This window comes from Neomonachus schauinslandi, chromosome 9, assembly GCF_002201575.2.
Source record: "Neomonachus schauinslandi chromosome 9, ASM220157v2, whole genome shotgun sequence".
NCBI lineage: Eukaryota > Metazoa > Chordata > Mammalia > Carnivora > Phocidae > Neomonachus > Neomonachus schauinslandi.
The window spans coordinates 101355877-101377229 of record NC_058411.1 but is presented as its reverse complement, the minus strand read 5'-3'; the positions used below and the strand labels follow the sequence as shown (position 1 = coordinate 101377229).

Here is a 21353-nt window from a genome sequence, read left to right as displayed (position 1 = left end):
TTTCAATCCTGATTGCCCACTAGAACCATCTGGGGAGATGAAACAAGCAGGCCCCACCCTCAATGAAAGGGATTTATTTGGCCTGAGCTGGGCCTCAGGCTTGGTTCTTTAAGCTCCACAGGTAATTCTCACGTGCAAAGTAGGGCTGAGAATGACAGTGCCAGCCAGTGCTTCACCAACTTTAACGTGCACACCAAATAGATTCTGATTCAGAAGGTTGGGGTACAGCCTAAAATTCTACACCTCTCAAGAGATCTTATACATTGCCAATGCTGCTGGCCCATGGGCCACAGTCTGAGCAGGAAGGGGCTAGATAATTCCATAATTTCTATAGCAGCTACAGAAAGGCAGCTAATTGCCTCGCCCTGCTGAAGAGCTGAACAGTAATGCAGTGGTTCTCAAAGCATGGTCCCGAGATAGCAGCAGAGCACCCGAGGCCTTGTTGCAAATGCAAAATCTCAGGCCCTACCCCAGACCTACTGAGTTAGAAAAAAGGGGATGGAGCCCAGCAATCTGTTTTAACAAGCCTTCCAGGCGACTGATGCATGCTAACATTTGAGAAGCACTGATAATAACAGCTAATACTTGTTGAGCTCTCACTATGTGTTAGGTAGTGTGCTAAGAACTCTGCACACAACTGGATTACCATGTCTTCCTAAGGACCCCGTGCATGCATGACAAAGTGGAAGCTTAGAGACAGTAAGTTGCCCGGATTCACACAGACATTAGCTTGGAACCCAGATCATGTGACTCCAGAGTCCAAGTTCTTGGCCCTTGAGAGGTATTGCCAATACCCAGCAGCACCCCATGATTCTCTTCCTGTGGGCACCCCCTCCTACAAAGACTCAGTATATTGGGGGTAAAAAAACCCCATGAGTTTCCACTTCACCTGGCTGGACAAAGATTCACTCAGCTGAATGCAGACAGAATGCAAAGCCCTGCTTTGTGCCAGGCAGACACACTGAGTGACAACCATGAACAATATTTACCATATCCTGGCCGAGGGGTGGCAGTGAATCCAGCTCGCTGAGGTCGTCCTGGGCCTGCTGGACAGCGTGCATGCTTGTGTTGATGGTCCCCATGAGGGCCTGCTGGGCCGAGGTCTGCAAAGGCAGATGACCACAAGGCGGTCATAACCTCTCTCCTGGGGCTGACACGACCCTCTACACGAAACTCCGGGCTCAAAACAGAGTGGCCCACGGTGTGTCTCAACAACCCCAAGCACCTCCCATTTCAAGCACGGGGCTGGGAGTAGAGATTGTTATTCATAGAATGCTCAATATGCGTGTATGCAATAGAGAGGTTATGATCAGGAGAGTGTGGAGAGCTTAATTAGCTGACAAGAAGACTCAGAAAGTCCTTGCAGGGGGCTACTTCACTCTTTCAGTACTGAGAACAAAAGATCTCACGCACAGGAAACGTATTACACCCCAGAACTGTGCTTAGTAAGTAAGAAAGGATTCCACCCAAACCTACAGTCAACATGCTTCTTCAGAGTCAAATTACTTCTGAGCTTTGAGGTTTTTCAGCTTTTATAAAGTTCTTCCCAAGCAGCACATGATTCCTGTGCAGGCAGACGAGCAGTGGGAAGAAGAAATGATCCGCTCAGGGGAAAGCGTGAACCACTACAGACAGGGTCTATTTCTAAGACCCGCCAAGGGGTATCCTGGGCTAATTAGCAGCTTGATGCTATTAAGGCAAGGAAGCCGGGCTCTATACTCTGTATCACCAGTCATGTGGAGAGGTCACGGTCGCTCTCTGGCCCCCGAGGACACCTGTGATCCTGCACAGGGAGTTACTAAGACACCCCATTTAAAGAGAGCACCGGGGAGCCAGGCCCTGGGACCACGCAGCCGAAGAGCCCACGGCTCGGATGGGAACGGGTGAGAGCGTGATGATGCACACAAGCTCTCCCCAGGGCTGGTGTCTCTCCCTGCACATCAGAGGCAGCGTACCGACGCCCAAGGCCAGTGTGGGGGAAGCCTCACCAGCGGGGGCATGTGCCCTCGGTGCATCTGCCCAACCATGACCTGCTGCTGTGGTGAGGGCATGCTGCCCACGTTGAAGGTCTCGGGCCCGCTGGAGCCTGAGCGCATCACGGCGGGCAGTGCTACGGAGCCATGCTCCGCCTTCCCAGTCCGATTGAACTGCTGCTGCAAGATGGTAGACCTGCAGGGGACAGGGGTTGGTCACTGCGGGCTGGCCACTCACATGCCGTGAAATAAGATAGCACAAGTGTCACAGTTTTTGCTGCGTTATGCTGTGGAGGCCAATTCAAAAGAGGCATCAACAGAACTGTGAATGAAGTGGCATTGAAATACTCAGAAGAACCCTGAGATGAATCTTTTTATCGTTATTAATATAAATAACCATTCCCAGTTGGTTCACGATATTACGCAATTTAGCTTTGCTTAAGGACCCTCCGCCCCCCACCCCCGCCATCACCACCATTGTTATGTTTCTGTAACAATGATGTTCCAGGTGTAAGTAGAAGTTTTGGAAACATTAATCTATTAGCTGGTAAATTCCACCTAAAATAGCATTCATTCAACAAATATCTACTGTGGGCCAGGTTCTATTTAGGCATTGAGGACAGAGGTCATTTAGCCTTGGACTGAAAGGAGAAGTGTAGGAAGGAACTAAAAGAGAATCTCCCACAGCTTAGCTCTCTTCCCCCAAGACCAAGGCCATTGACCACAGAGGGCACTTAAACACCTCTGGAGCCTTGATGATTGGACAGACTTTGGCACCTCCTCCAGATGATTTAAAAAAAAAAATCTAGGAAGATTCCTAGGACATTTAGTAAAAAAAAAAAAAAAATCAAATTTTTACTTCTGATACGTTCTTAGAATGAGTGGTAAGGACTTTGAGCATATGAAGGTGGACTATCTGGCAGGAGCCCAGAGGACAGACCCCATACAGGGAGAGTCTGGGGTGGGGGAGAGAGACAGGGGGGAGAGAGAGAGGTGGTGTGTGTGTGTGCATGCGGGCATGCGCATGCATGCAGATTTGGTGAGCAGCTGCATTAAGGAACCAGCTGCATTAAGTGACCAGGCCTCTGTCCCAGGGTTCTCCAACCATCACAGATCATTCTCTATTGCCCAGGGCAAAGCTCATGAGCCATGCTAGGATACCAGACAGCGGGCATCTATGGAGGAACAGTAATGTCTGTGAGCGGTTGGCACTAGGAAGGGTGGATGTGGGGGCTCCAGGAGGAAGTCAGCTGCATCCTGTGATCTCAGCCGATGTCTAAAGCAGGGAGAAGTGGCAGGTCTTGTGATGGGAACCAACCTGGACCATTCTTCCTGCTTGCCTTGATCAGATCCCACCATGATGCCCCAGGCAATGGGAAGGGGCTTCCTTGGTAAAAGGCAGTATAGAGTTTCAGTGCTCTAGGCTCAGACACTTACTCAACTGCTCTTAGAAGGACAAGTGCAGCCAAGTCCTCTGAGGGGAACAACTCACCCCTGCCAGAAAGCACTAGCTTACTGATTTCCAGCTAATGGTCATTAATAATTCCAATGACTTAAGGTGCTCTTCAAGAGGGTACCACGTATGTGAAACGCATCATACCATCAGGTTTGGTTCCAAATTGTGTACTAAAATAGGGGACAAATGGAAAAGCACCTTCAAGGTGATTATGAAGCAAATCAGGACAAAGTGATGGAGTATGGAAATGTTCCAGAAGCAATTACTATGACTTAGCAAGTTCAATATGCTTGAATCTGCTAGAACTTTCTGGCAGTGTACTGTAAGAAACATCACAAGATATGAACTGACTCCTGGCTCTGACTCATGTGTGCATCTGAAGTAACTTTCAGAGCTTTGGTTTCCTCAGTCACAAACAGGCAGTAACATCTGGTCTACCTCTTACATCGGGGGTTGTTATTGGGGTGAAATGAGATAGCATGCTAGACATACAGAGTCAAATGTAGGCAAGAAACTAATTATCACAATGTTCTACATAACATAAGGGAAGCAGCTGCTGGGATTTTCCCAAAGTACCATTTATTAGATGTTAATTTAAAAATTTTAAAATCTCGGGGCGCCTGGGTGGCTCAGTTGTTAAGCGTCTGCCCTCGGCCAGGTCATGATTGGGATCGAGCCCCGCATCGGGCTCCCTGCTTGACGGGAAGCCTGCTTCTCCCTCTCCCACTCCCCTGCTTGTGTTCCTTCTCTCGCTGTCTCTCTCTCTGTCAAATAAATAAATCTTAAAAAAATAAATAAATAAATAAAATTTTTTTCAAAATCTCAGTTTCCTTACCTATAAAATGGGGTTAACTTGAGACTGTTCTGAATCGAAAATGATGATGAAGATGTTAAGAATAGTAAATATTTATGATGTGCCAGGCATTGTTTTATGTGCTTTATTAATAATTCAGTCATCAAAATAAATCGTATAAGGTGGTACTATCATTATTCTCATTTTATAGTTCAGATGAAGGGGCAGAGGAAATGTGTAATATCTCCAAGGCCACACATTAAAAAAGAGACTCAAGGGGCGCCTGGCTGGCTCAGTCAGTTAAGCATCTGACTCTTGATTTCAGCTCAGGTCATGATCTCAGGGTTGTGAGAATGAGCCCCGCTGTCGGGCTCTGCGCTGGGTGTGGAGCTTACTTGAGATTCTCTCCCTCTTCTTCTGCGACTCCCCCCATCCCCCACTCTCTTAAAAAAAAAAAAAGAGAGAGAGACTCGAGATTTGAACCCAGCAAGTCTGCCTCTGGAGTCCATATTTTAAACACTTCCCTCTACATGTTCTATAAACAATAACTCCTCCACTGTCACAGAATTAAACAGAAACTCACTCTCCAGCATTTGATGAAAATGACACATATTAGGAGATTTAAATGAGCAACTGCAGAACAGGATTCACGAATACTCACTGTGTCTAAAGATGGAGTTACATTTTGTTCTGTGTCTCCCTGAAATCCACAGCCTCTTACCCCCACAAGAATATACTCAACCCTGAAAATGATGGTCTGGAAACCACCTTTCGAGAAGCAAGACTCATTTATATAATGCACTGCTGTCTCCCCTTCTGACGGACTTCAGGTCAACAGACTCCAGAGTAGGCACAAGGAAACCTGTCCATTTAGTGAGAAGGCGGGTTCTCGGGGGCTCTTAAAAATACTTACTTTTTTGGGGAAACGGACTCTTCCAGCATAGTCGACTCCTCATCCCCCTCTAATCCAAATCTATCTTTACTTTGTTTCTGAGGTAAAACGAAACAAAAAGGAAACTCAGCAGGTCTTGATGCAAGAAACTTAAGATACCTTTTAAAAGGAGCTACACAAGCAAAAATGTTGAGGTTTACTCAAAATTCTTTGTATTGGAGTAGGTGATGGGTGAACAAAAACAAAAGTAACAATATAAAATAAATACATGGTTTAACACAATATAGAAATATGCCTTCTGTGTTTATTACTGCATCGACTAAATTTCATACAGTTAAAATCAAGACACAGATACTGATGTTCTAGCTGAACTTGGTTATTTCAGTGGGCTGTATCTTGAAGTCTTTGGCAGTCTGTATACCACTATGGTATATAACCCCACTAAATTTGGTAAGAATTTGCTAAAACTTCATGAAATTTGGTAATTTGGTAAAAATTCACGAGGAACACCTGGGTGGCTCAGTCAGCTGACCATGTGACTCTTGATCTAAGCTCAGGTCTTGGTCTTGGGGTCATGAGTTCAGGCCCCAGAGTGGGCTCCATGCTGGGCATGGAGCCTATTTAAAAAAAATTCATGAAAAATATGAAGAGCATTTTCAGACCCTCAACCTAGGTTTCTAAAGAGGCTGGAAAGCTAACAGAACTACCTAGAGAGGAAGATGCTGAGTGGTTAGCTAGTCTCATTCATTAGCTAAGTGAAGCACTACTGCTCATTACCTGGCAGTAATAATATAAATATGAACTGCAGCTAAAATGGAAATTCTTGTAGGATTTTGAGGTTAAAGACTGCACACTCAAGCAATCTTAATGTTAAGATTAAATTAGTGAATCAAGTACTTCAAATTATGGTGGTTTTGTGTTGTTGTTGTTTTTTTTTCCCCAGGTTGCAGCATCATCTAAGTCAGTGTTTTAAAAAAGGCAGCTTTTCCAATTTGCATCAGTATGAAATACCTTTTTGAGGATGATGTCAATGTAGCCTGCAATCAGCTGGGATATCTGCTCTCCTTCAGTGGTTTGTACTGAATAGTAGCTTTCCTGATACTCCCCAAAATCCTGAAAAAACAGCATTAGAAGAAATATAACTACATCACGTATCTACAGTTTTAAAGGTAAAGAGGCCTAGTCCCGGAACAAAATGGCATAGACTCCCTTTTCCCTTCTCTTCCCCTTTAAACACAATTGAATACCCTAAAATTTAGTAAAAGGGCCCTGAAAGCTGGAAAGGTAGATTGACTATGGAGCACAGTACTTGAGAAAACACACTCTGGTGAATTCTTGGGTTTTCCTTTATATCCGATTACTCCCAGGTGGGTGCCTGAAACCCAGAATCTCAAAAAGGCAGGATTTCAAAAGCCTGTCCTTTTTTGCCAGAGGACCAGGAGAGGAGAAGCCCAATGGAGATCTATCTTGGAGCCTCAAACCACCTCCACAACCTGGGCCGGTGCTCACCAGTAGCTGCAGAGCAGTGAAAGCCCAGGCCACCCCAGCCCCGGCTCCACAACCCAGATAGGCCAGTGGTCTTGTTCTTGTGCAACAGTGGTCACGTGAAGCCTATGTCTTCCTGACCTCCACCCAATGGCACAAACAAAGACAGGCCTGGTAGCTTCTGCCTAACCCAAAAAGGTCAATAGCAGGTGGTCCAAGGGAATGCCTTCACAAACAGCACCATCAAGTTTTGAGTGAGAACCCTGGCAGTGTCAAAACAATCCAGAACAGCACTGAAAAGCCCACAAAAGGAGACCAGAAAGCTACACTAAATCTAAACAAGATGACTGTCTGATAAAACAGAAGATTTAAGTAAGAGCAAGAGTCTCCTAACTAAATAATCACAATGTCTAGATACAATTTTAAAAAGTCACTACTCATATCAAGAGCCAAACAACTATGATATGAATAAGAAAAGATAATCAATTGATGCCAATACTGAAATGAATCAGATATTGGAATTATCTGATAAAGATTTTAAAGCAGCCATCATAAAATGTTTCATAGATTACAAATTCTCCTGAAACAAATAGGTTTCAACAGAGAAATAAGTCAGAAGAAGGAATCATATAACAACTATAATAAGGAAAAATGTAATAACCAAAATTTTCCCAGGAGGCTGGGAAGGTTAAAAATAAAACAACAGTGGGATAGATAAAAAAATAGAAGGAAATGTAGTAACTTATCCTGCACCTCATGAGTTTTACTTAATCGTATCTTATGGTTGCAGCAGAAGTTGTAACACCATCTCACATGGTGTTCAATGTATAAGTAAGAGCAAGAATCTCTTAACTAAATAACCATTATGTCTAGATACAATTTAAAAAAGTCTCAACAAATTGTTCTTCGAACAATTATTTTCAAAAAGTGGGGAGTGTAAAGAGTCCTAAATAGAAGCTTCTAAGCTTCTCTTGAAGTGGTAAACATCCACACCTGTGGGTGATAATTAATTTCTTACATATCTGGTAATATCTAGATCACTAAGAATACTGAGCAAAGAGATATGCTCGAAAACATTATAAATAAATCAAAATGGAACTCTAAAAGGTAACCCAAAAGAAGGCAAGAAAAACAGAGGAAAAAGAAATGGAGGGGATAAACAGAAAAATATTATAAAATGGCAGACTTAAGCCCTAACATATCAAGATTGAAATATAAATGGTCTAAATAGGCCAATTAAAAGAGACTGACCAAGTAGATTTTTAAGAAAGCACAACCCGACTTTATGTACTCTGTAAGAAACTTGTCTCAAATATAATATAGGTAGGTTGAAAGTAAAAGGATGGAAAAATATATCATGCAAACATTAATTTGAAAAATCATGAGTGGTTTTATTAAGATTAAGCAGATTTCAGAGCAAACAAATTTATGAGGAACAAAACAACTAAATGGTAAAACAATTTCTCCATGAAGATGACAGAGGGATCTTAAATGTACATGTAAGCACCAAACACAGCTTCAGAATACATGCAGTAAAAACTGAAAGGAAAAACAGAAAAATCCACAACTGTTGTTGAGATAGAGATGACTGGAACAACATCAACTAACAGGATCCGACATTTACCTAACACCCTTGTTAAGTACTCATCAAACATTCTCCTAGAATGACCATATCCTGTAATATAAACAAATCTTAGAATTCTAAGACTTGAAATTATGCAGAGTATGTCCTTCAACCGTAACAGAACTGAACTAAAAATGAATAATAGGAAGACAACAGGAGAATCTCCAAACACTTGGAAATTAAATTCAGGCTCAGAGTGGAAAGAAATAAGACATGTTACAAACTTTAATCCAACTTTAATAAACATCGATATTCATTCTCTCTTGTGCTTGAGGTAGTTACTGCGACTCATAACTATTTCTTGTTTATCTTTAAAATAACTTTTTGTTTTCAACAAAATGGGACTTGGACCTAGTTTTCAAAGACCAATAGCACTAAAAGGTACATAAAAAAACACAGCAGGCCCCTGCCCAAGCCATTACTATCTTTACTTTCCATCCCTCCTATCCCCAAAGGCAACTACTTTGAACCCTTTCACAGTTTCTTCTAGTATTTCTAAATAACATGTTTATATTGATTTGATTTTTCTCTTTTACAAGTTATCTACAACTTCCTACCATGGAAGAGGAGAACACAGTTCTCTAAGTATGAACACCCCTTCTTAAGGGCCATGCAGGTAGAGCTCTTACTGACTACAGGAGGGAAGAAGGTCTATTTCCTGATGATTCCTTCCCACTGGCAAGAGTCTATCCACCAATGATCAAACTAGATAACTAAATACTCCCTCCAAAACCCCTTCCTTATACCTTTTTTTCTGATGCCCTATTATGAGACCTTACCTAGATACAAGCTGAAATTTCAAGTATTCACTAGACCTGGAGAATAGTACACTTCAGGAGTGCTAGGAGATGGATAACTTTCAGCATTGATTTCTCTTGTTGCTCAACTTGCCCTACAAAATAACAATGCTATCAATTCTTGTGTGTCAATGCAGCTATAATTAAGATAATAACACAATTATAATCTGCTAAGAGCAACTATTAAGGTTGGGAGGAAGAATTCAGAGGTCTGAAGGCCTGGGATGACGACATTCTCCCTACTTTCCATGTACTTCACACTGAGAATTTTATCATCATCACCTTGTTTGATCTTAACACCTCTGTGAAATAGGTATTATGATTCCCATGTTAAAGCTAATGACATTAAGGCTCAGAGAGGAGAGAGAACTCTCTCAGAAATGGGAGATGACCAGCTGGTTTTGAATACTACCCTAAAGTCTATGCCATTTCCTCTGTATAGTATGCTGTTTCTAGGCAGGCTGGGATAACACACTTCAGCAAGATGTCACAATGCTTAGGAACTTCTAAAACAAGCAGAGATGAAGAGGGAGGATTTGATCAGCCTCTGAGCATTAGCAAGTTTCCTTCTAGGGCATGCTAGGGACAGCATCAGGAACATAGAAGACTGGGCCAGTCCCCACCCTCTGTGGACTCCCACTATCTGTCCCTCTGCACACTGCTCTCTAAGGCCAGGGAAACCCATCAGGCTTGTATTCTCTCTCCCACCGCACAGTATTGCCCAAGGCCGTGTTGGTCCTCCCCATTGCCAGTCCGTACCAGGGTGAAGCTTTTGGGTGAGGCTGCCCAGCGCTTAACCGTGGTAAGTGGCCACTCCTGCAGCACTTCCTTGGTCTTCTCATCCACACGCATCACTGAGTCCTTGGTGATGCCCAGCAGGCGAGGCACCAGCTTGTTCTTGCCTTTCATCTTTTCCTAAAACAGGAAATACCGAGGGTTAGTGCTCTTCTTCTGAATACATCTGATTTTGCCAAGTCATCAGAGATCTCATGATGTCTTACCTGAGGTCATCTACATATACTATGTTTCAAAATAGGTAGGACTACTGGAAAACCAGGGTTTTGGGACTAGGTGAATGACTCACTAAACTAAAGACATGGAAGCTAAAACAGGGACATCAGAAGACTGGAAAAATCCACAAAGTCACAATTCCTGAAAAGAGATGCTGTTTAGGAGGGCATGTTGCTCCAAAAATGGACTGTGATCCAGAGAAATAGAAATTAAGATGAATTCCAAATATTATCACTTCCAGTAGCCAACTCAGTGAATAACAAAAAAAGTTTAATGTGCAAATTTAAATACAGCATGTTAGCTATTTAGAATTAACTAAAACTCTGCCAAAGTAGAATCTTCTCAATAAAAGAGACACAGACCTTTTTTTAAAAATCTCCCAAATACATTTCCATTTGAATTGTTTTGGTATTTTTATGTATATCTACTGACTCTGAAAAAGCCTTTTATGATTAGCTTTAATAATTTAATAGTAATCATGCCTATTAAAATAATGGATCCCTACCTCACACTCATGCCAAAACAAATTTAAGAGAGATTAATAACTTACAAAGAATTTATAGGTGGATATTTTTGTGATTCCTGGGAGGGAAATGACTTTTAAGCACAAACACCAAAATAAAGAAAATTTATAAAGGGAAAGATCAACATCTTTAACTACAAATATATAGACTTTGATACATCTGAAAAACAGGGAAAATAGGAGAAAAAGAAAGAAACCTCACTGTAAACAAAATTAAGCAAATGACTAGGGATAAATACTTAAAACAATTACGATAGTGACTTTATATACTGTATGTGTGGAAGTTTACCATAGATTGACAAAAGTGACTGGCAAAGAACACAAACAGAAAATGTGTTTACAATAATGAAGCAGACTTTCATTTGACGGGGAGCAAGGAGAAGATAGCAGTGGAGTAGGAGGACCCTAGGCTTGCCTCATCCCACCAATAGAAGTAGATAACTATCAGATCATCATAAATACCCCCAAAATTCACTTGAAGACTGGCAGAACAAACTCCACAACTAAAGGTAGAGAAGAGGCCACAAAAAAAAAAGGTAGGAGGTGTGGAGATGCAGGTTGGGAGAGAAACAGATGATGGTCACTGTGCTAGGGAGGGAGGGGTGACTGCAGAGAAGGGTTAGAGACAGACTAGCACACAGGGGACCACATGGGGAAAAAGAATCCCCATAGCAATTGCCTTGGAAAGAGAAAGGGGCCACTGTAACCAGTGGAGCTTAAAGCCTGGAGCTTTAAAGGTCAATGGGAGTGGATGGAAGAGTTTCAAGGGCACTGGGGCTGATCTTGGAGGGAAGGCATGGCAAAAAGGACATGGACATACAGCATGGAAATAGCTGGGGTACACAGTGGGGAAGTTAGCTGCTCATCTCAGAGCACATCCCAGAGAGTCAGTGTTCATAAAGAGACGCCTATGGAAACAAAAGAGCTGGCTGATACCATTTCCCTCCCATGACACTCAGCATAAGCACAGTGCCACCTGTGGGAACAGTGTAGCATCAACACTTGCTACCTAACTTGCTTACAGCAAGCCCAGCTCCCTCCCCTCCACACGCCCCACACATTGGTGGAACCACCCTTCCTAGCAACACTTGCTTCGGACCCAGCAGAGTAGGTCCCTTGCCCCCAGAAGACAGATGCAAACCCCTAACCATACCACATCTCCCGACCCGGGAATTTTGCAGGGCCTTGGTTCTGGTGGTGGTGGTGACAGCTGTCATCTTTTAAAAAAATTTTTTAAAGATCTTATTTATTTATTTGACAGAGAGAGACACAGTGAGAGAGGAAACACAAGCAGGGGGAGTGGGAGAGGGAGAAGCAAGCCTCCCGCTGAGCAGGGAGCCCAATGCGGGGCTCGAACCCAGGACCCTGGGATCACGACCCGAGCCGAAGGCAGATGCTTAATGACTGAGCCACCCAGGCACCCCAACAGGTGTCATTTAACAAGCAAATTAGAGCACACCTAGTTAAAACATGCCACACTCATGCGAAGGACCAAAAACTGCCCACAACCAGCAGACAGCCTCTGCAGACTACTGGCCTGTAGGATAAAGTGGCCAGGACCCAACCGCAGAGTGCACACAGCACACATTGGAGACACTCTTGGAAGCACCAGGCCCTAGGGAACAGAGGACACTATAATGCACAGCACTACAGGACCTCTTCTTCATAAAGCCATTACCCTCAAGAATAGGAGACACAGCTGACATTCCTAACACCCAGAGACAGATAAAATGAGAAGACAGAACAATTTGTCCCAAATGAAAGAACAGGACAAGGCCATAGCCAGAGAATTTAAAGCAATGAGCATAAAGATACTCAGTGGACATGAGAAAAGAGTGGACAATATCAGTAAGATCATTAACACAGAGATGAGGACTAATATAGCAAAGATCAAGGGCTCAATAAACAAAATGAGAATAAGCTTGATGGAATGAATAGCAGGCTGGAAGAAGCAGAGGAATGAATTAATGACCTAGAAGACAGAGTAATGGAAAGTAATTGAACTGAACAAAAGACAGGAAAAATAATTATGCAAAGTGAGAACAGACTTAGGGAACTCAGTGACTCTATCAAACATAATAACATTCATATTACAGGAGTCCCAGAAAAATAGAAAAGAGGGCAGAGAATTTATTTGAAGAAATAATAGCTGAAAACTTCCCTACTCTTGGGGGAAGGACACAGATACACAGATCCAGGAGGAACAGAGAACCCCCAACAAAATCAGCAAAAGCAGATCTGCACCAAGACGTGTTATAATTAAAATGGCAAAATACAGCGATAAAGAAAAAAATATTAAAAGCAGCAAGACAAAAGAAGAGGGTTACATACAAAGGAAACCTGCAGATTTTTCAGCAGAAACTTTCCAAGCCAGAAAGGAGTGACATGATATATTCAAAGTGCTGAGTAGAAAAAAACCTAGAGCCAAGAATGCTCTATCCAGCAAGATTATCATTCAGAATAGAAGGAGAATAAAGAGCTTCACAGACCAACAAAAAATAAAGGAGTTCATGATCACTAAATTAGCCCTGCAAGAAATATTAAAAAGGATTCTTTGAGTGGAAATGAAAGACCCAAAATGACAGTATGAAGGCAGGAAACACAAAAGCATTAAAAATGAGTATTTCTGTAAAAATCAGTCAAGGAACTTACAAAATAAAAGTATGTGAAGTAGGACACCATATACCTAAAACGTGGGAAGGAGAAGAGTAAAGAATGGGTTCAAACTTAAATGACCATTAATTTAATATAGACTGCTATATGCAGAAGAGGTTTTATACAAATCTAATGGTAACCACAAATCAAAAACCACTAATAAATATGCAAAGAATAAAGAGAAAGAAATTCAAATGTATCACCAAAGAAAAGAAAAGCAGCAAAGAATTAAAGATAAGAAAGGATCAGAGAAAATCTTCAGAAACAACCCCAAAACAAGTGATAAAATGGCAATAAATACAAACCTATTAAGAATTACCTTGAGTGAAAATGGACTAAATGCTCCAATCAAAAGACATGGGGTGACAGAATGAATAAAAAAAACAATAGACATCTATATGCTGCCTACAAGAGACTCCTTTTAGACCTCAAGACACTTGCAGATTGAAAGAGAGGATGAAGAATCATTTACCATGCAAATGGATGTCAAAAGAAAGCCAGAGTACCAATACTTATATCAGACAAAACAGACTTTAAAACAAAGGCTGTTAAAAGAGACAAAGAAGGAGACTGCATAATAATATGGGGAACAATCCAACAAGAAGATCTAACAATTAGGGGCTCCTGGGTGGCTCAGTTGTTAAGTGTCTGCCTTTGGCTCAGGTCATGATCCCAGGGTCCTTGGATCGAGCCCCACGTAGGGCTCCCTGCTCAGCAGGAAGCCTGCTTCTCCCTCCCCTACTTTCCCTGCTTGTGTTCCTGCTCTTGCTATCCTTCTCTCTGTCAAATAAATAAAATCTTTAAAAAAAAAAGATATAACAATTATAAATATTTATGCAACCAACATAGGAGCACCCAAATACACAAAACAGTTAATAACAAACATAAAGGAACTAATTGATAATAACAGTAGGAGACTTTAACACCCCATTTACATCAGTGGACACATCACCTAACCAGAAAATCAACAAGGAAACATGGCTTTGAACAACCCACTGAGCCAGATGGATTTAACAGATAAATTCATAATATTCCATCCTAAAACAAAAGAATACACATTCTTTTCAAGGGCACATGGAACATTCTCCAGAATAGGGCACATATTTGGCCACAGAACAAGTCTCAACAAGTTCAAGAAGATCGAAGTCAAACCATGCATCTTTTCTGACCACAATGCTGTGAAACTTAGAGTCAACCACAAGAAAAACTCTGGAAAGACCACAAATACATGGAGATTAAAGAACATACTAGTAAACAATGAATAGATCAGCCAGGAAATTAAAGAAGAAATACAAATGTACAAGGAAGCAAATGAAAATGAAAATACAATGGTTCAAAATCTCTGGTATGCAGCAAAAGTGGTTCTAAGAGGGAAGCATACAGGAGTATCTTAAGAAGCAAGAAAAGTCTCAAATAGCCTAACCCTTACACCTGAAGGAGCTAGAAAAAGAAACAAACCCTAAAACCAGCAGAAGGAAGGAAATAACAAAGATTAAAGCAGAAATAAATGATATAGAAACAAAAAATAGAACAAATCAATGAAACCGGAAGCTGGTTCTTTGAAAAAAATCAATAAAATTGATAAACCGCTAGCCAAATTTATCAAGAAAAATGGAGAAAGGACCCAAATAAATAAAATCACAAATGAGAAAGGAGAAATAACATATATCTCTGATGAACACTGATGCAAAAATCCTCAACAAAATGTTAGCAAACCAAAACCAACAATACATTACAAAAATTCCCTGACATCAAGTGGGATTTATTCCTGGGCTGCAAGGAGTGGTTCAGTAATCACAAATCAATTAACATGATACATCATGTCAATAAAGAAAGGGTAAGAACCACATGATCATTTCATCAGATGCAGAAAAAGTATGTGATAAAATACGACATCCATTCATGATAAAAACCCTCATCAAAATAGGTTCAGAGGGAACATATCTCAACATAATAAAGGCCATAGATGAAAAGCCCACAGCTAATGTCATCCTCAATGGGAAAAAAATAAAAGACTTTCCCCTAGGGTCAGGAACAAGACAAGGATGTCCACCCTTATCACTTTTATTCAACATGTACTAGAAGTCCTAGACAGTACTAGCCACAGCTAGTACAACAAAAGGAAATAAAAAGCAACAACAAAAGGAAATAAAAAGCACCTAAACTGGTAAGGAAGAAGTAAAAATTTCACTATTTGCAGATGACATGATACTCATGTCATCTGTCATAGAAAACCTGAAAGACTCTAGCAAAAACTGCTAGAACTGATAAATTCAATGTACAGAAATCCATTGCATTTCTCTACACCAATAACGAAGCAGTAAAAGAGAAATTAAGAAAACAATCTCATTTACAGTTGCACCAAAAATAATAAAATACCTAGGAATAAACCTAACCAAAGAGGTGAAAGACCTATATTCTGAAAACTGTAAAACACGGATGAAAGAAATTGAAGACACAAAGAAATGGAAAGACATTCCATGCTCATGGGTTGGAAGAAGAGATATTGTTAAAATGTCTATACTACCCAAAGCTGTCTATACATTCAATGCAATCCCTACCAAAACACCAACAGGATTTTTTAGAGCTAGAACAAATAATCCTAAAATTTGTATGGAACCACACAACACCCCAAATACCCAAAGCAAAGCTAAGCTGGAAGAATCACAATTCTGAACTTCAAGTTATATTACAAAGCTGTAGTAACTAAAACAGTATGGTACTGGCATAAAAACAGACACATAAATCAATGGAATAGAACAGAAAATCCAGAAATAAGCCCACAATTATATGGTCAACTAATCTTCAACAAAGCAGGAAAGAATATCCAATGGGAAAAACACAGTCTCTTCAATAAATGGTGTTGGGAAAACTGGGCAGCAACATGCCAAAGAATGAAACTAGACCACTTTCTTACACATACACAAAAATCAATTCCAAATGGATTAAAGACCTAAATGTGAGACCTTAAACCATAAAAATTCTAGAAGACAGCACAGGCAATAATTTCTCTGACACTGGCCGTAGTAACTTTTTTCTAGATATTCCCCTGAGGCAAGGGAAACAAAAGCAACAATAAACTACTGGGACTACAGCAAAATAAAAAGCTTCTGCACAGCAAAGGAAACAATCAACAAAACTAAAAGACAATCCACGGAATGGGCGGAGATATGTGCAAGTGACATATCTGATAAAGGGTTAGTATCCAAAATATAAAAAGAACTTCTAAAACTCAACAACCAAAAAACAAATAATCCAGTTAAAAAATGGGCAGAAGACATGAACAGAGAGTTCTCCAAAGAAGACATACAGATGGCCAACAGACACATGAAAAGATGCTCATCAACCAAAGCAAATCAAAACTACAATGAAAATATCACCTCACACCAGTCAGAATGGTTAAAATCAAAAACACAAGAAACAACAGGTGCTGGCAAGGATGTGGAGAAAAAATAACCCTCTTGCACTGTTGCTGGGAATGCAAATTGGTGCAGCCACTGTGGAAAACAGTATGGAGATTCCTCAAAAATTTAAAAATAGAACTACCCTAAGATCCAGCAATTGCACTACTGGGTATTTACCCAAAGAATACAAAAACACTAATTCAAAGGGCTACATATTCACCTACATTTATAGCAGCATTATTTCCAAAGCCTAGATATGGCAACAGCCCAAGTGTCCATCAACTGATGAATGGATAAAGAGGATGTCGTGTGGGGCGCCTGGGTGGCTCAGTTGGTTAAGCGACTGCCTTCGGCTCAGGTCATGATCCTGGAGTCCCGGGATTGAGTCCCACATTGGGCTCCCTGCTCAGCAGGGAGTCTGTTTCTCCCTCTGCCTCTGACTCTCCCCCCTCTCATGCTCTCTCTATCTCAGTCTCTCTCTCAAATAAATAAAATATTTAAAAAAAAAAAAGAGGATGTCGTGTATATACATATACATACACACACACACAAATGGAATATTTTTCAGCCATAAAAAGCAACAAAATATTGCCATTTGCAGGATGGAACTAGAGAGTATTATGTTAAGTGAAATAAGTCTGTGAGAGAAAGACAAATACCATATGATTTCACTCCTATGTGGAATTTAAGAAACAAAACAAATGGGCAGAAGGGGGGAAAAAAGAGACAAACCAAGAAACAGACTTTTAACTACAGAGAACAAATTGATGGTTACCAGAGGGGAGATGGGTGGGAGGACAGGTGAAAATAGGTGATGAGGATGAAGGAATGCCCTTATTGTGATTAACACCAGGTGATTAAAATAAAAAGGAAAAAAAATTAAAACAAGAAGGAAAAAACAACAAGTAAAAAGCAAGCAATTAGATTTTCACTTAATAAAATGGAGAGTTTTTCTTAATTAATACTCAGAATTGAAGAAGGTATGAGAGAGGATCACTATGGACGGGAATTTAATGTGGCAAAACCTTTATGGAAGAAAATGCGTCAATATTGATCCAAAGCTATAAAAATGTCCCCCCTTTTGGGTGCCTGGGCAGCTCAGTTGATTAAGTGTCTGCCTTCGGCTCAGGTCGTGATCCCAAGGTCCTGGATCATGTCCCACATCGGGCTCTCTGCTCAGCAGGGAGTCTGCTTCTCCCTCTCCCTCTCTCTCTGTGCTCTCCCTCTCTCTCAAATAAGTAAATAAAATCTTTAAAAAAATGAAAATAAAAACAATAAAAGTGTTCCCCCTTTTGACACAGCTTGTTTTTAGAAAGTTATTCAAATGGGCATTAAGGAGGGCACATGAAGTGATGAGCACTGGGTTTTTACATGCAACTGATGAATTATTGAACACTACATCTGAAACTAATGATGTACTATATGTTGGCTAATTGAATTTTAATAAAAAAAAAGTTACTCAAAAAGAAGTTCTAAATGTGTGAGAAGATTATGTGTAACTACAGTTTGTCATAGTGAAAAACTGGAAACAACCAAAATTTTCAAGGACAGGGGAGTTCTTAAGTAAATTAGGGTATACCCAAGTAACAGACTTTCTAGAACCATTAAAAACCCTATGATTGGAAAATAATTGGATTCACGGCAACAAATTTGCAATGTAGCATAAAATAAAAACCATCTGTATAGCTTAACCCTACATGAAATAAAATTTTAAAAATAAAATTTTTAAATAAAATTCAAAACAAATTTTTAAAAATAAAAGTTTCATTACATGATAAAATGGTGATAATGAACATCTCAAGTGATTTGTATTATTTTCTTGTGCTTTTCCTTATTCCCCAAATTTCACTTAAAAAATCTATTTCTGGGGTGCCTGGGTGGCTCAGTCAGTTAAAGCACCCAATTCTTGGTTTCGGTCATGATCTCATGGTTGTGAGATTGAACTCCGAGTCAGGCTCTGTGCTGGGTGTGGAACCTGCTTAAGATTCTATCTCTCCCTCTCCCTCTGCCCCCTCCCCTTTTTTCTCTTTCCCTCCTTCTCTACAAAAAAACAACAACAAGAACAACAACAAAACTATTCCTATTGTTATCAGGAAAAAAAATCTTCCCAGATATTTGTTGAAACCTACAATGCCTAAATCATTATTCTCAGAGGAATACATACAAATTAGCACACACAAATATGAACGTATACAAGGGGATAGGCAATTTTAAAATAACACAAATGTGCTATGCACTTAATAAATATCACCTACTAACTTTCAGAGCATCCCTCAAATGTTGGTATCATTCTGCAAATGGAGAGACCAGCAACTCATCCAAGGCAAACAGTAGTGAGCGGTAAAGCCATGACTGGAACACAAATCTGAGCAGCTCGAAAACATCTCTGACTTTGAAAGCAGACTGTCTCCCACCGTTTACCCTACTCTGGGGAAAGCAGTCAGAGAACACAGAAATCGCCGCTGGCCCTCATGGGCAATTCATAAGCCATCCGACGGTGAAGGTCAGGGCACACCTCCAGCTCCCTCCCAGGAGGAGGAGAGAACAGGATAGGGAATCTGCGTGGGCGTCTGACAAGGGGAATATGGCAGTGGAAGAACCTCCCAGGCCTTAAAGAAACCACTGAGAAGAGACAGATTCTTTGTAAAGAGAGGCCAGTTCCGCAAGGGGTGAAATCGATGCAGGCTGGACAATGCCAGGTAGTCCAACTTGTCTTCAGGAGCCACACAGACCTTTAGGCGAAGAGGTTCTAGGCCATTAGCCACCCAGGCTTGGCACGGGCCCAGCTGCTGGCACCCGGGAGGGGATCTGAAATAAAATATGGTTTGCAGCTGTTGCCTTCAGCCTTTTCCATCTGCACCTCCTGGCGGGTGAGGGGCTTTGCGGTGAGGGAACACTGAATTATGACGGACTGCCCCGGCTCTTGCTGAGCTCATTCTGGACACAGGTGAGGGAGTCACAGGGAACATGCTAACAATTTACAGTGGGCATTCCATCGGAAGATCAGGATTAGGGACGGGGGACAGAAGAAACGCAGAATATGCTGAAACCTAGCAACAGAGACCACTGTCAAGGGGATCAAAATGATTTCAGGGCCTACCCCCAAAATGCAGAGCAGCTGGAGAAAGTTAAAAGAGCGAAAGGCTCAGCTCAGGGCTAGTCACCCTGGTTCTTCCCCATGAGGACCTGCCTTAGACCCACAGCGGTAGGGCCTGCATGTTGGGAGAGGCTTCCTCCTTCTCCCCTTATCGCACACATCTCAGTCCACCCTACACCCAGCCTTGCCGACTTCAGCAACAGACATGAGTGAAGCAAGCAGGCGAGGCAGGCCCCGTGAAGTCCTGTCTCTCAAGCACAGACACACACACAGACATTGTAGCTGCCGCTGTTCTGTAGAAATTTCTCTCTAGGTGGTCCTCATTAGGTTGGTTTTGTTTGGAAGATGTCTTGAGCTTGCGTAACTTAGAGGCCAGAGAATGAATGCATTCTACCAAGAGGAGGCAGGGTTCATTAACAAGCCCCGCCCCTCCTTTCAAGCACATCTCAGCCATTACTCTGGCTTCAAACCATGACAGACTCTTGACTCTGGGAAGCAAACTGAGGGCTGCAGAAGGTGAAGGGGGTATGGGGATGGGGTAGCCGGGTGATGGGCATTAAGGAGGGCACGTGATGTGATGAGCACTGGGTGTTAAATGCAACTAATGAATCACTGAACGCCACATCAAAAACTAATGATATACTATATGTTGGCTAATGGAATTTAAATAAATAAATATAAAAAACAAAAAAACTGGTGGCTGGCTGTGGTCAAGCCTGCTCTTCTTCCAGTTCTTCTCACTGGTGTGGAGACTAGCTGATTCTTACATCACCTGTGTCCTACATGGGAGATTTAGAAGTGAGTGAGTGAAGGGATGCAAGTGCGGTACGCTTTGGCAGGCTCTGGCTCTAGGCCCCTAAATTCGACGTGGCCTAAGCCTGTGATCCAGCTGTGCTCACTACAATTCTACCCTGGCTTGGTCCCAAAGTGCGGGCTTGTGTGCTTTGCTGTATTATCAGTACACTTATTTCTTTTAGGGGCATGGCAGAAAGGGATGGCTGCTGAAGAGCAAAATGGTGTCAGAGGCGCCCGGCTGGCTCATTTGCAGGAGCATGTGGCTTTTGATCTGGCGGTTGTGAGTTCAAGCCCCACGCTGGGTGTAGAGATTGCTTAAATAAATAAAACTTAAAAAAAAAAAAAAAAAGCAAAACGGTGTTAAAGATCCTGTTCATTAGCCATTTTTCTCTTAACAACTGGTCATCTATTCAACTTAACTCACAATTCTGAGAGGCTCCAAATGCCCCCCTGTGATGCTTTTATAATTAAGAGGAGAAGAGGGTCAGCTCCCCAGGTTTCTCACACCTCAGAGCTCTGGCTGTGGTTACAGGGAGAGTTAAAAGACAAATTTATAAATGAGAAAGGAGGTTTACACAAGAATTTCCTGGAATGAGGGCGCCTGGGTGGCTCAGTCGTTAAGCGTCTGCCTTCGGCTCAGGTCATGATCCCAGGGTCCTGGGATCCAGTCCCACATCGGGCTCCCTGCTCGGCGGGAAGCCTGCTTCTCCCTCTCCCACTCTCCCTGCTTGTGTTCCCTCTCTTGCGGTCTCTCTCTGTTAACAAATAAATAAAATCTTTAAAAAAAAAGAATTTCCTGGAATGAAACAAGATCCTTTGCAGGTCATGGGAAATGGCTTACCATTGCT

General features: G+C 41.7%; 1 protein-coding gene across 2 annotated transcripts in view; it reads right to left on the bottom strand.

The window, feature by feature from the left end:
* TLN2 (talin 2) overlaps positions 1 to 21353 on the bottom strand; it is a 191678-nt gene that overhangs the window by 141907 nt on the left and 28418 nt on the right. For both annotated transcript variants that reach the window (XM_044917829.1, XM_021693794.1), the window contains exons 9-13: positions 9780 to 9935; positions 6126 to 6227; positions 5136 to 5212; positions 1989 to 2169; positions 990 to 1103 (exon numbers count right to left, since the gene is read on the bottom strand). In XM_044917829.1, coding sequence (XP_044773764.1) covers positions 990 to 1103; positions 1989 to 2169; positions 5136 to 5212; positions 6126 to 6227; positions 9780 to 9935 — 630 coding nt within the window. The remainder of the gene's footprint in view (positions 1 to 989; positions 1104 to 1988; positions 2170 to 5135; positions 5213 to 6125; positions 6228 to 9779; positions 9936 to 21353) is intronic.